This window comes from Heterodontus francisci, chromosome 26, assembly GCF_036365525.1.
Source record: "Heterodontus francisci isolate sHetFra1 chromosome 26, sHetFra1.hap1, whole genome shotgun sequence".
NCBI classification, from domain to species: domain Eukaryota; kingdom Metazoa; phylum Chordata; class Chondrichthyes; order Heterodontiformes; family Heterodontidae; genus Heterodontus; species Heterodontus francisci.
In genome coordinates, this window is record NC_090396.1 from 52247296 (window position 1) to 52262226 (window position 14931).

The following is a 14931-nucleotide window of genomic DNA, read 5'->3' on the forward strand; positions in this document are numbered from 1 at the left end:
TGCAATAGAAGGTGCATCATCGGCCACCAAACATTGCATCATGGTTGGGTCCACATGGAGCTTGAAACTGCTATCCTCTCTCAGGAAGACAGCATTCTTTTTCCCATCCCTACTGCTCCACTAGTGCCATGCTGTTGCCGGTCAGCCCTGGTCATCACTCCTATGCTGGAAGAGATGGGCTCCAAGCTCTGCACAAAGTCCTATGCAAAGTTTGTAATGGACTCCTGCAAGCTCCTTGACATTGACCACAGGCCTTCTGGCAGCCTTCCCAATGCACTAAGCATCTCTGTGCATACCATCAATGTTCTTCTGTAGGCTGCCCCATCGCTGTACTCATCTCAGTCCTTTGCAGCAGAACCCGTGTGTGACTTCGTCCGCCAGCGAGCTGGCACCTGTGCTTTTCATGTCCCCTGCTCTGGCTGCAGGCCACTCATGGCCTGTGTCTCACCAGGTGCAGATTCTTTCTCTAAATTATGCGCAGTGTCAGTATCTGAGCTGGTGGCTGCAAGTGTGAAATCGAATGACGGTGCATCTTCATTATAACTGTCTTTTTTCTGTTCCACCAGTGCCTAGTCAGGTTGCATTGCTTGGGTGTCTGAAAGGAGAAAGGCACAAGGGTCAGGTTGTAGTGTGGGTGGTGGTATTGTGGTGGGGAAGTAACATGTCCATGTTTATACCATCTGCAGCTTGTAAATTGGAAGAGAGCGTGGGATGAGGGGGAAGTGGGATGTGAGAAGGAGGATTAGGTCGGAAGATGTAAAAGCAAAATACTGCAGATTCTGGAAATCTGAAATAAAAAACAAAGTGCAAAGTGCAGAGTTCTGATGAAAGGCCATCGACCTGAAACGTTAACTCTGTTTTTCTCCCTCCACAGATGCTGCCAGGCCTGATGATTAGGTAGGAGGATACTGTCATTTTCAATGACTTCACCCCCACCACTGGCCACCGCATAAGCAGCGGCTATCCCAGTATTGGCCAGCACCAACTCCTCCATGGGGGTTAGGACATGCAGGAATGCCTGTTCCCATCTGGTTAGCTCCTGCTGTCTCTGCTTGTGTGCCACTTTAACCTGCAAGAGAGAAGGAAGTATGTCAATGAGTGTGGTGCAATGTGTTTGGGTGATATGGCTATCAAGGCTGAATAGTTGGCAGTGTGTGGAAGCTGTGAGATTTAGGTGTGAAGCTCACAGTAGTGCTAGGTGTGTGGAGCAAATGAACATCAGATATAAGTACTGTTTGATAGAGATGTTTGGTAGGTGAGTGATAGGGCTGTGGTGAATTGAGGAGTATGAGGCTGGTGATGCAGTTGGTAGGATATGGTATTTGAAGATGCATTCACTGACCTTGACCACTCATACTAGATCATTGAACTTCTTGCAGCACCGCATCCAGGCCCTTGGGGCTTCACTCCTGGCATTGACCTCCGCAGCTATCTGAATATTTGTCCGCAGGGCCTCCTATAGTTACAGGACACCACTCCTCCTTTCCTCCTCCTCCACCAAGGCCCTCAGTGCAGTGCCCAAAAACCTTGCAGCCAGCACTCTCCCATGTTGTGCCAGTCTTCAATGTTTCCCAGGTGAGATTCACTTCCTGTATGACTGCCAGCACCTGCTCCAATCACAATGCACCTCTAGCCGTAAGTGGTACTAGCCGTTCATGATATTGTCCCCTGCTGATGTGTCCAACCAGACGCTGAAGTCATTGAAATGAGCTGGAAGCATGAAGTTGGCATGATCCCCACGTTCATTTTTGGCTCTATCAAATGTCGCCTGCTTAGTTTTTTTCTGTTGCTATTTTGTCTCTGTATAAATATGCGTTTCCCTCCTCCATTTTACCCCATCCTCTTTTTCACAACTGGTGTGTAATCAGTAATGACTTTATTGTGTTGCCACCATGTCCAATGCATCAAAGATCAAATATCTTTGATTGACACTGTTGGCAAGAGTGCTTAATATGGCAGTTCTACCATCAATTTGCCAATTGTTAAGTTACAGCTTGAAACCATCTAGGCTGGATGCATAATGGAACTGTAAAAAAGCTCATGTTGTTTTAAAACGAAACTTCAGAGATAGAGGGCTGAATTTTACCGGCCCCTCGACGCCGCGGGTTGCGGCGCCGTGGCTGGTAAAATGCTGCGAGGAGAGGCCCGCCTCGACCCGCAACATCGAGAAGGGCCCGCCACATATTACCGGCGGCGACGGGACCTCGGTATGGTCCCCCCACCGCATGGCGGCGGCAACACAATCAGCATTTGGTAAACGATACTTACCTTTGCTGATTATGCAGCCTGCCGCCTCTCCACTGACACTTCCGGATTTTTTGATGAACAGGCTGCCGTCATGTGCCGTCCCGTTCACAATTGAAAAAGCCAGTGGGTCCACAGAGGCAGAAAGTTTCGCAGCAAAATGTAAGTTTCTTTTCAGGGGTCTCACTCTGCATTCCGAGAGGGAGGAGGGAGGGGGGCATTACAGAGGTCTCACTCTGCATTCTTAAAGGGAGAGGGTCTGGGATTACAGGTGGGAAAGGTCTGCTGGCATGAAGGGAGGTACTGTGTACCATCCCTCCGTTAACAGTGTACATTCTCTGTGTGTTTGTGAGAGAGCAATGGCACACTAGTCACCCTGTGTGTGGGGAGGGTGCCAGAAAGGGCAAGAGCATTAAAGTTGTATGGATGGTGGGGGCAATCGATTCAGCTGGTAGGATCTTGATGTGGTCATGCTGTGCCACTCTGAGTGTTGGCCAAGATGGGCAATGCCAAGGAACACCACATAGTTGATCCAGGAAAGCAGCTGATGTACCTATCAACACCAATCCCTGCCCTGTTAGGAACCTTTGAATACACGCAGAGTTCAACTTTATTTATCACATGGAAATAGGTTAGGCTCATCCTACACTGTGTGATTCTCTGCTTGTGAGGATCAATATGCGCCAGAGGCAATATCAACATGCAGATACGATCCAAGTAGAGGCCCCCGGTCATGAGCAACAATCCCCAAGGGGTGCTCGCCATTACGTTTGCCATGCATCTATAAGCCCCACATGACATGCCATCGGATGTCAGAGCACCAGTGTCAGAGGCGATTGCGCATGTGGAGAGGGCGGTGACACGGCTCTGTGCCCTGCTCAAGGATGACCTGCAGCCCATGGGCTCCAGCGGACATCCCATGCCTTTGTTCCTCATAGTGGCAGCGGTTCTCAACCCTTACAGCTCCGCACCTTTATAGGGGCCCACCAGAGAACTTTGTGGGGTCACACAGTCAGCAGTGCACCACTGCATCAGGGAGGTCACTGATGCCCTGCACTGGAGGGCCAGTGAGTATGTCTGCTTCAGGACAGACTCTCACAGCCAGGCCCAGAGGGCCACTGGTTCTGACACTATTGCCGGAGAACCATAGGTTGTAATGTTCATAGACTGCACTCATGTGGCCATCAGGCCACCCACCAGGCTACCACTTGCAGACATCACCATTAAAGGAGCCCTCTCAATCTAGGTGAAGCTGGTATGTGATCACCACAGATGCTTGCTTCGAACGTGTGACTGCTTCTCAGGCAGCTGCCATGACACCTGGGTCTTGCGCCAGTCCCGGCTGCCACCGCTGTTCACTGAACTGGCTCAGATGGAGGGGTGGCAGCTTGGAGATAAGGGCTATCCTTTGCAGACATAGCTCCCGACACCAGTGAGAGACCCCACCACTGCTGCAGAGGAGAGATACAATGCCATCCACTGAGCTACATGAGCCACCATTGAGCAGAAGATCAGCATGCTGAAAGAGCGCCTCCAATGCCTGTATAGATAGAGTGATGCCCTGTACTACGGGCTGAAAAGGCCAGCTCCTTTCTTTGTTGCTCTGCACAACGACGCACCCAATAGGGGCCAGGCCTGACATGATGAGGAGAAACGTCTACAGGATTCCTCCTCAGACACTGAGGACCTACAACATCAAAGACTTATGGGAGGGCAGATGGCACCCAGGCTCTGCACACAGAGCTAGCAGTGAGCTAGGAATGTACGGAAGTGGCTTATCAGACAAAGCCTGTCTGCTCCATAGGAACCGACATAAGCTCTGCGAGCCACACATCACCCTCGCTCACCTGCTGTGCACCAGTCCACATCTGCAGCATCCTTGTGTAAACCATTAGAGGCAGCAGCTGACTGAGCCAATGTCAATGTCACTGCATCCATGGAGACGCTCATGAGTAATGGTGGCATGACAAGGATGTTATTGCATACGTTGGCTCTCCTGAAGGGCCAATGGTGCAAAGAGATGTGAAATTGGTGTTACATGCTGACACACATCATTCCCACAGAGAAAAGGACACACATGTTGGTGAGGAACATTTAGTGAAAGATGTAATTACATTACTGTGAAACCTGTGCATTCCCATTTGTGTCAGTGTGTTCTCTGTAAACCTCTGTAATCCTTTTATGGTCTATTTAAGTCTCACGCCCTGGAATGTGCAAATTTATGATTATTCACCCAGGTGTGGCACGCCTACAAGAAGGAATGTTACACTTGAGTGAGAGAAGAGGATCTTAACTTCACAGGACACTGGGACACAGCAGGGTCAGCAAAGCGGAAAGTGCTGGGGTCACTCAGCAGGTCAGGCAGCATCTGTGGAGAGAGAAGCAGAGTTAACTTTCAGGTCTGTGAACTTGGACAAGTTAACTCTGCTTCTCTCTCCACAGATGCTGCCTGACCTGCTGGATTTCTGCAGCACTTTCTGCTTTGCTGCAGATTGACAGCAGCTCCACTCTTCAGCAGTCAGGTAAGTATTTCTTTGACAGCTGTCAGGAAACAGGCGCTGGGGCACTTAAAATAGGGCCCCAGCACCTGCTGCACAATTGTCAAAACTCACACCGCGCCTAATGTCCCACCTCTCCCCACGTAATATGGGGAGGGCTGTGCGCGGCTGGTGAACGCGGGCGCGCCACTGAGTTCAAAGGGCACCGCCGCAGAGCGCAGAGCCCCAATAAAATTCAGCCCAGAGAGTATTGTATTATTTTAAAGAAAATTTTAAAAAATCACTCCTTTAAAATTCACTGCTAAATGTTTTCTCGATCTGCTTGTCTGCACACAATGAAAGCTTAAATATTAATAGTGCAATTTAAACCTTCACCCCCACTACATTTAAACACAAATCCAAGAGTACATACATTTGGCCTACCTATTCTGTATTCGGGTCTGAAGACAGAAGAATCTGTTGAAAGAAAATAAATTATAAACAGTAGGATGTAAATAACTGGGACATATTTTTGAGTCATCGTTAAAACAAGTTCAATCTAGCTATATACATATATGAATAGCGAGTGTTAATTTGTTGCGATGTAACTTCAGTACAAAATTATACCATGAAGATCATTATTCATTGGCAGGACTTCCTCCACTTACCCCAACATAAGCAGAGGTATGACACTTTTATAAAAGTGCACATATGTGCATTTAGCAAAGCGCAGATTAATCCCAATACAAAGCAAATGTCAGCATTTTAAAAACCACACAGTATTAATCTTCTAGGTAAATAGAAATTCTACATTTAGCCTAACAAATAGTTTTCAACTTGCAGTTTGAGGAATAAAATATTAGTGGACTTGTTAGAAAGCAGAAATGAAACTAAAATGAGAATAAAAGATATCAAAGACATTTTCAAGTGACATATTGTATGGAGGTTTACAAAGTAGGTTTGAAGGGGTTGAATTAATATCTCAATAGAACGCCTGTTCCCATGTCAAAGGCTGATGTGACTGTGGAATTTTAATGATCGAACAAATTACATATTTAACCCCTCAGTAATGTCACAGCTTCGTAGTTGTGTATTATTTAGATTTATTGCCCAATCTGTTATTCCCTCACCAAGGCAGATGATTTCATAGTAGACATTAATTATTAATCACTGATGTCATTTTAATGCCAATGTCTACAATGTTTAAATGTGATATTTCAGGCAATACCAAAAATCAATCACCTCACTTACATGATGAGCATTTTCTAGAGGAACTATTCGAATTTGAAAAGGTTACAAGAATTTCAAAGAAAAAGGCTGAGTGCAATCTAGCTCCAGGCTCTGTCTCCTCATATATGGACTGTTTGATGGAACTGAGCCAAAACTAAGGTTTAATGGTTTAAGCCTGGGTGATTATTTCATTTTTTAGTTGCAAGTGGGGGTTGGAATTCAGCCAAGTTGTTTCTTTCACTGAAGCAGACAACAGAGATCTTGTGGTTTAGATCTGGCAGCAAGTTGTCTTCTCACCCCAATGGAAAAATGCTATTTAACCCAAAAAATGTCTGCAGACTGATTTTCAACAGGGTCGGGGAGACACGGCTTGCAATTCTTCAGTAATTCTTCCTTTGCTCAAGTTTCACAATTGTGACGTTCCTTCAGTTCAAAACTTGTGGGATCGTCCAAAACTAACAAGAAAGATGCTGCACATTTTCATGCACTTCTTTCTTGGGTCAATTTTTGTCATGCACATTCAGTTCAGGATTAGTCTTAAACAAATCGAGGATTTATGTGAAGACATGCTGGGTAATATTGACACGCGTGTAATATATTCGTATTCTATTTTAACAAAGACATTAACCTGTTTAAAAGTAAATGGGTTAATAACACCATTAGAAATGCAAACAGTTTCACTCCATTAGAGAAAGGAAAATGGTTTAGTAACAAATGGTCTGTCAGCAATAAGTGACTGACCTGTAAAATCTAGTTCCACAACAGCAAATTGTTTCATGTGACATGGATTTGAATCATTGTCGTCACTTTCTGTGCCACAGGAACTTTTAAAACAGCAGAACAACATTTCCTCTGCATTGATCTTGGAGCCATGCTTGTTTACATCAAGTGTTGCAGTGTTATATGCACAATAATTTCCCTTTTATTGCTAGTTTGTTTTCTTGCTCCAGCATGTTGTTCTCATGTTTCAGAACCTCCTCCGTCAAAAAGGCTTGCTTTCTCTGAGAAGCTTATTCTGGTACATGAAAATGCCCTCAGTCAGTACATTGCAAATGGCACACGTTCTTACGGACAACTCATATAATACTCACATGAATAATAAAACTTATTGCTAAATTAATTTATATTTCGGAGGTGAGGACAAACAAAGGTCCCTTTTCATATTCCACACTTGAACAACATTCACCCTATTTTGAAAGCTCCATTGCTCAAACGGGTTCATCATATTGCTCAGGTTGGACTGAATCATACTTTGAGCTCTCATTTTGTGCCTACATTGACTTTTTTTTGCTAAAATTATCAAAGAAGGAATTTCATCCCTTAGAATGTCCATAGCAGGTAACAATTCTACTTCTTAAAAGTCAATAATATGAACAACATACTCACCAATAAAAATAATCATTTGTCCTTAAATTTTGCCTGATAATTTCTCAAACAGGCACAATTAGTTCCCTTCAAAAATATAACTTATGCCCTTCTTCAAGGAACATGAGAGTTTAAGGCATATTTTAGAATATGATCAATGCACAAGTGTTCTTCTTTGTACATGTGACCTATATATTGGAGATGTGCAAACCAACCCCTAAATCAATTCTCCAAATCTCCTAACACTAAGCAAAACTGATAATTCATAAAACAGCCAATTCTGATGAACATTTGCCTTAAACTTATAATCACTTTTAAAAATACAAAATTTTTATCTAAAGACTATACAATAAGACTATGGTAACATAATCGTACCTGGAATATGTATTGGAAGGAGTAAGCAATGTCATGCTGATGAAGAAATAATTCAATAATACAAGATAATTTCTGCACAAAACATTCAGAAGTGATCGAGTACTCCCGCCAGAGGATTTTAAGCAAACATAAACTGAGATTTCCTTTTTTTTGTTAAGGTTCTATTTAAGGTTCCCGTGGGCCTTGTGGGATAAATCGTGTGAATTTATTAATTTAACAACATGGGATGTTTCCCATAATGATGATTATTTATTTATTGTGAAATACATCATTATTTGGTTCTACCACTTTCATATTCTTGCTTCTAAGAAATAAAACAAATTATTAGGTCTTTCAAACTAAAATGTACTTTGAGATATTGTGCACTCTATTTTTGGCATTATCTTGACACAAAAACTATTATTCAAACTGTATTTGCCATTCCAGTTACATCCAAATCGGATGTGCTACTTATTCTCTATCATCACATTTTAACATCTTGTCATTTGCCAAGCCACATGCCAACTTCTTTACCGAGCACTGAACAATCCCTCATTCTCAATGATTTCAACCTGCACCTCAAACAGTCTAACACTCACTCCACTGACTTGACCACATTCCTGTACTACCTCAACTCACCCTCCTGACTCATAACCTTGACCACCGCTTGTCCTCATCATCTCATGGACGCGCTAAGCCTGAGGTCTCCTGACTGTGTTCTCAAACACATCCTTTACATATCCATCATCTCTGATGATCACCGTGGGCTGAATTTTATCAGCGCGCCGCACATCGCGGCAGCCCGCTTTGAATTCGGCGGCGTGCCCGCGCACATCGGCCGCCGCTGAGCCCCCACGATATATGCGGGGCTCATTAACATAGCAGCAATGCGCGGGCCCCTCCCCATTTTACGTGGGGGGGTGGCAGAGCATCCGGCGCCATGATGGACCCCAACACAGCTGATGGTCATGTGCTGGGGTCCTATTTAAAGGGCAGCCAGCATATCAGCTATGCCTGCACCTACAGAGGAGACAGAACCAAGCAGCAGTTTGACTGCAGAGATTGCTCCATTAATGAAAAGAGAAATTTACCTGCATGGGGACAGAGAGGCATGGCAGGGTGGCACCACGGTTCAATGATGCCTCCCTGACCACTCTCCTGCAGGCTGTGCGGGCAAGGTGGGAGGTCCTCTTCCCCAGCAATGGCAGGAAGAGGCCCGCCCTCCTGACCAAGGCAGCCTGGCTGGAGCTGGCAGAGGAGGTCAGTAGTCGTGGGGCCATCCGCCGTGACTGGATGTAGTGCCGTAAAAGGATGAATGACCTGCTAAGAACCGCAAGATTAAGCGTCAATTCATATCAGGGCTCCAATCAAACTGGGTGTACCCACACACGTAACACTGCCATGCCGAAGAAAGGGAGGTTGGGCAGGGAGTAATGAAGTGACATGAATGGTGTAATGTATGACAGAACTTACCCTCATCTGGTGCTCAGAGAATGGCACCAGAGAGTGGCTCACTCAGTAATGCACACCGAGCATCCCCCTCTTTAACATATGTCGTGCTGTTAAAATGTCATTGTTATTATCTGCCTCCTTGCTCCTCCAGGTGAAGAGGGCCCACAATTCGAGGGAGCCTACCCACACCATTAGAGGCACACCAGACATACAAAGGCTCACAGATGCTGAGGAGGCAGCCCTGGAGATAGCAGCAAGCCAGTTGCCATGCTGATTTGGTCAATTGGACAAAGAGGTCCATCATGAACAAACTTCCAATTGATATGAACGATGATCAATGTGGAATTTCGGTTCTGTGATGCAATGCTCTTTTAATTGTGAAATGTTCTACATCAAGACTGACAATGTCCTCTTCACATTGTGTCTTCCAGGTCCAAGCTCAGAGCCAACCCTTGCTGCACGGGTGGCCTCCCACACCTCGGAGGAACAGCCACCCTCCGAGGAAGCAGCGTCCCATGACACTAACACACTTTCCACCACCTCGATGGGTATCCATTCGGCTTTGGAGTGTGGGTCACAATCTGGTGAGAGCACTGCAAACGCGCCCAAGTGGCTGACTGAGGCTGAGACAGCCGAGGCCCCTGACAATCAGAGGACTGTGAGTGGCCAGGCCCATGCTGAGACCCAGGCTAAAGATGACCCTCTGATGTCGGCAGCACATGGCATGCTGGAGCTGATGAATAAGCACTGGCAACAGCAGGCGGAGATGCCACAGGCCATGCATAGCTTTGAGCGGACGATGGGGGAGTCCATCCAGGCCATGACAGCTGCCATGTCCCAGGCATATGACCATCTGGCATCATCCATTGAGGCAGCAGCAGCCCTCTTGGTGACTCAAAATCAATTAATACACGCTGACCTGCAATTCCTCGCCGCTGCTGTGACATCCATTCAGCAATGGCTAGGCGAGAGAGGGACCAGGGCCATGGAGACTGTCCCTGCCCCTGGTCCTTCCCAGGAGAGCAGAGGTCTAGAGGTGTTCAAACGAGCCCTAAGATGGAGGAGGCGAGCCAGCACCCCATATCTGGGGTCCCCAAAGGTGATTCTAATGTGGTAGCCAGCCCCTCCGCCTGTGAGCCCAGCTCCAGCAGCCGCGACAGGAGAGGAGAGGTTTGTGATGACGCAGGACTCCCCCAGCCAGCCGGGGTCCTCCACGCCTCGTGCGCGCAGAGGACAACCACCGAAGTCATCCACAGCCAAAGGGCAATCATATCAGCAGCCTTCCTCCAGTCAGGCTGTTTGCGCTGAGGTTACGCCAAAAAGGGGCACTCGCAAGTGTTTAAAGAAAACACAGTAACACAAAAGGGAATGCACGGGTAACAAAGCATTGTAAATACGTTTGTCACTAAATGTTCTTTACCAACGTGTGTCCTTTTTTCTGTGTGAATGATGTGTGCCAGCATTTACCGCTAATGTCTCATCCCTTTTCACCGTTGGCCTTTCAGGAATGCCAATGTATGCAATACCATCATTGCCATGTCACCATTACTCATGAGCGTCTCCACAGATGCAGTGATAGGGACAATGGCTCAGTCTGCTGTTGCATCTAATGATTTAGACAAAGATGCTGCAGATGTGGACTGCTGCACAGCAGGTGAGCAAGGGTGATGTGTGGCTTGCAGGACCCATGTTGGTTCCAATGGAGCAGAGAGCCTTTGTTGATAAGCCACTGCGGTGCATCCCTAGCTTGCTGCCTGCCCTGCAATCGGAGCCTCTGCCCTCCCATGCGTCTTTTCTGTTGGAAGTCCTCAGCATCCTCATAGTCCGAGGAGGGATCCTACTGACATCTCTCCTCATCATGCCAGGCTGACCCCTATTGAGTGCGTAGTTGTGCAGAGCACAGCGAACAGCAAAGAAAGGAGCTGCCCTTTGTTCCTCATAGTACAGTGCACCACCCGATTTATCCAGGCATTGGAAGCGTATTTTCAGCATGCCAATCACCTGCTCAATGGTGGCTCTTGTAGCTCCGTGCCTGGCACTTAGTTTTAGTTTAGTTTAGAGATACAGCACTGAAACAGGCCCTTCGGCCCACCGAGTTTGTGCCAACCATCAACCACCCATTTATACTAATCCTACACTAATCCCATATTCCTACCACATCCCCACGTGTCCCTATATTTCCCTACCACCTACCTATTCTAGAGGCAATTTATAATGGCCAATTTACCTACCAACCTGCAAGTCATTTGGCTTGTGGGAGGAAACTGGAGCACCCGGAGAAAACCCACGCAGACACAGGGCGAACTTGCAAACTCCACACAGGCAATACCCAGAATTGAACTGGGTCGCTGGAGCTGTGAGGCTGCAGTGCTAACCACTGCGCCACTGTGCCTCTCCTCTGCAGCAGTGGTGGGGTCTCTCACTGGTGTCGGGAGCCATGTCTGTAAGGGATAGTCCTTGTCTCCAAGAAGCCACCCGTCCATCTGAGCCAGTTCAGTGAACAGCGGTGGCAGCTGGGACTGGTGTAGGACCCAGGCATCATGGATCTGCCTGAGCAACGGGCAAGGATTTGAATGAAGCATTTCCCATGGTCACATACCAGCTGCACCTAGATTCAGATGAATCCCGTAAAGGTAAAGTCTGCAGCTGATAGCCACATGGGTGCAGTCTATGACGCCTTGTACCTTTGGTTATCCGGCAATGGTGCCGGTACTGATGGCCCTCTGAGCCTGGCTGTTAGGGTCCTTCCTGAAGCGTACATACTCACTAGCCCTCTGGTACAGGGCATCGGTGACCTCCCTGATGCTGTGGTGCACTGCTGACTGTGTGAGCTCAGAGGTGTCCGATGGGCTCCTTAAATTCTGCATAGGCGTCAAGGTTATGAGCCGATGCCACTATGAGAACCACAGGCATAGGAAGTCCACTGAAGCCCATGGGCTGCATGTCATTGTTGAACAGGGCACAGAGATGTGTCAACACCTCTCTCTATGTGCAGTTGCCTCTGACGCTGACGCTCTGACATCCGTTGGTATGCTATATAGGACCTGTAGATGCGCGGTGTTCTATAGTGGTGAGCTCCCCTTAGGGGTTGCTGCTCACGACCAGGGTCCTCTACGTCATAGAGTCATACAGCACAGAAACAGTCCTTTCGGCCCATCTTGTCTGTGCCGGCCATCAAACACCTAACTATTCTAATCCCATTTTCCAGCACTTGGCCTGTAGCCTTGTATGTTATGGCGTTTCAAGTATTCATCTAAATACTTCTTAAATGTTGTGAAGGTTCCTGCCTCTACCACCCCTTCAGGCAGTGTGTTCCAGATTCCAACCACCCCCTGGGGCGCACCTGCTTGTTGGTTTTGCCTGCTGCGCATATGGATCCTCAGGAAAAGCAGATCAAGCAATCTAAGATGAGCCATACCCATTTCCATGTGATAAATAAAGTTGTATCCTTCATTTATTCAAAGGTTCTAACAGGGCAGGCATTGGAGTTGACGGGTACATCAGGTGTTTTCACGGATCAACTACGTGCTGTGGCATGGCATTGCCAATCTTGGCTAACACTGAGAGAGGCACAGCATGACCACATAAAGATTCTACCAGCTGTATCAATTGCCCCCACCAGCCGGATAACCTTAACGGTCCTACCCTTTCTGGCACCCTCCCCACACACAGGGTGACTAGAGTGCCATTGCTCCTTCATACACAAAAAAAACAATGGCACAGAGCGGACACTGTTAACGGAGAGAGGATATGCAGTACCTCCCTTTATGCCTGCAGAGCTTTCCCTCCAGTAATCCCATTCCTTCCTCCCACCTCCCTTTCAGTATGCAGAGTTGAGACCCCATTAATTCCAGACTTAAGCTTCACTGTGAGCGAGTACTCCTATTTCTGATGTCATATTCGTGAATGGGACAGCACGTGACAGCTGCCCGTTCAGCGAAAAATGTGGAAGTGTGGAGTGACAGGCGGGGGGATGCATAATCAGGAAAGGTAAGTGGGGTGCCGCTGCCGGTAAAATGTGGCAGGGCCTTCTCGGCCTTGGGGGTCAAGGCAGGCCTCTCCCAGCAGAATTTTACGGGCGCGCCCCCGCCCCCCTCGCCACAACCACGATGTCAAGGGGCTGGTAAAATTCAGCCCCCTATCTCTGACCTCTCCTTCCTCTTTGCGACCTTTGAACAGGTTATCACGTCACAGCTCCATGCTCATTGGTCTCAAAGCCACTGTTTGAACTCCTCCAAACCAGCTTCTACCCTTCTCCAAGCACTGATACAGCCCCAGGTAAAGTCATAAAGAAGATCCTATGTTACTATGATTAGGGCCCATTATTGCTCATTGCACTACTTAACCTAACTGCTGTATTTGACATAGTTGGTCACGCATCTCCTCTACTGTCTCTCCTACATCATCCAGCTACCTGGGGCTTCCTGCAATGGTTCCATTCCTATCTATTTGAACTCAGCAAGTGCAGCTCCAATAATAGCTCCTCTTTTCACTTAGTGGCGGCTCGTTTAAATGGTCAGGGCGAACTGCCCACCCCGATGATGTGGAGGGGGCGGGCTGTCTGTCCCCGGCAATGGTGTCAGGCGCCATTTAATTTAAATTTTTAAAGAGTTAGTGATGTGAATTTTTTTTTAATATTTCTAGCCTCTCTCTCCCCCCCCCCCCATTAATCTTATAATTCATTCCTTGCCCTCTCCCCCCGAAATACTTACCTGTGCATCTGAACTTCCCCACCACCCCCCCTCAAAGTTTATAAAATATGCACTTTACCCCTTCCCACCATCCCCTACGCCAATCGGATGAGTTTGACCCCGCTCTCCCCCATCCTGCACTGAAATACCTACCTACTTCCCCCTCCCCACCAGCGTCCCACATCGGATTCCCGGACGGGTATCCGAAGGAGTGGGAGAGCCGGCCACCGGCAACAATATCGCTCCAGAACGGACGTCGGGAGCGGGTAAGTAATTAATTAATTAATTTAAATATTACTCCCGCTGTCAAGCGGCGGGGGTGGAGGTGGCATGAGACCTTGCCGCCGCCGCCAACAATATCGGGCCCGGCCTTCCCAGCATCGAAGCCCATGGCAGGCCTCTCCTGGTGACATTTTCCAGTCCCCCCCGCACGACACCCAATGTCGGAGGGGTTTGTAAAATTCAGCCCCTAGACTCTCCCATCAGTGGAAAAAGTTTCTTTATGTATGAATTCCTTTCAAAATTCAAAAAAGCTCAGTCAGATCACCCCTTCTATATTGCAGGGAATACAAATCTAGTTTATGTAATCTCTCCTCAAAATCTAAACCCTAGAGCCCTCATAACATTCTGGTGAATTTGTGCTGCACTCCTTCCAAGGCCAATACATATTTTCTACATCTTTTCCACAGTAATTCAGCTGGTGGCCAACAAGATCTTTATATTCTAGCCCTCCAGTTATAAAGCTTTTTTGATTATTTTTAGCATCTGATTAGTGCATTTTAGATAGCTGTGTACATGAACCCTTAAATCGCTTTGAACCTCCACTGTTTCTCGCTTTTCACCATTTAAGTAATACTTGGATCAATTCTTTTTTGCTCCAAATTGGATGACCCCACACTTAACTGCGTTGAAATCTATCTGCCACAGTTTCACCCATTCACTCAATCTGTTAATGTCTCTTTATAATTTTATGCTATCATCTATACTACTTACTATCCCACCAATCTTTGTGGCAAAATTAGATAACTCAATAGAGAGTCTTATAGTCATTCATAAATACAGTGAATAGTTGAGGCTCCAGCAGAGATTCCAGTGGGATACATTAGTCACTTCCTTCC

General features: G+C 47.0%; 1 protein-coding gene across 3 annotated transcripts in view; it reads right to left on the reverse strand.

Moving 5' to 3' along the window:
• LOC137384337 (platelet-derived growth factor subunit A-like) overlaps positions 1-14931 on the reverse strand; it is a 136738-nt gene that overhangs the window by 82999 nt on the left and 38808 nt on the right. For all 3 annotated transcript variants that reach the window (XM_068058220.1, XM_068058218.1, XM_068058219.1), the window contains exon 3: positions 5166-5198. In XM_068058220.1, the coding sequence (XP_067914321.1) occupies positions 5166-5198 (33 nt within the window). The remainder of the gene's footprint in view (positions 1-5165; positions 5199-14931) is intronic.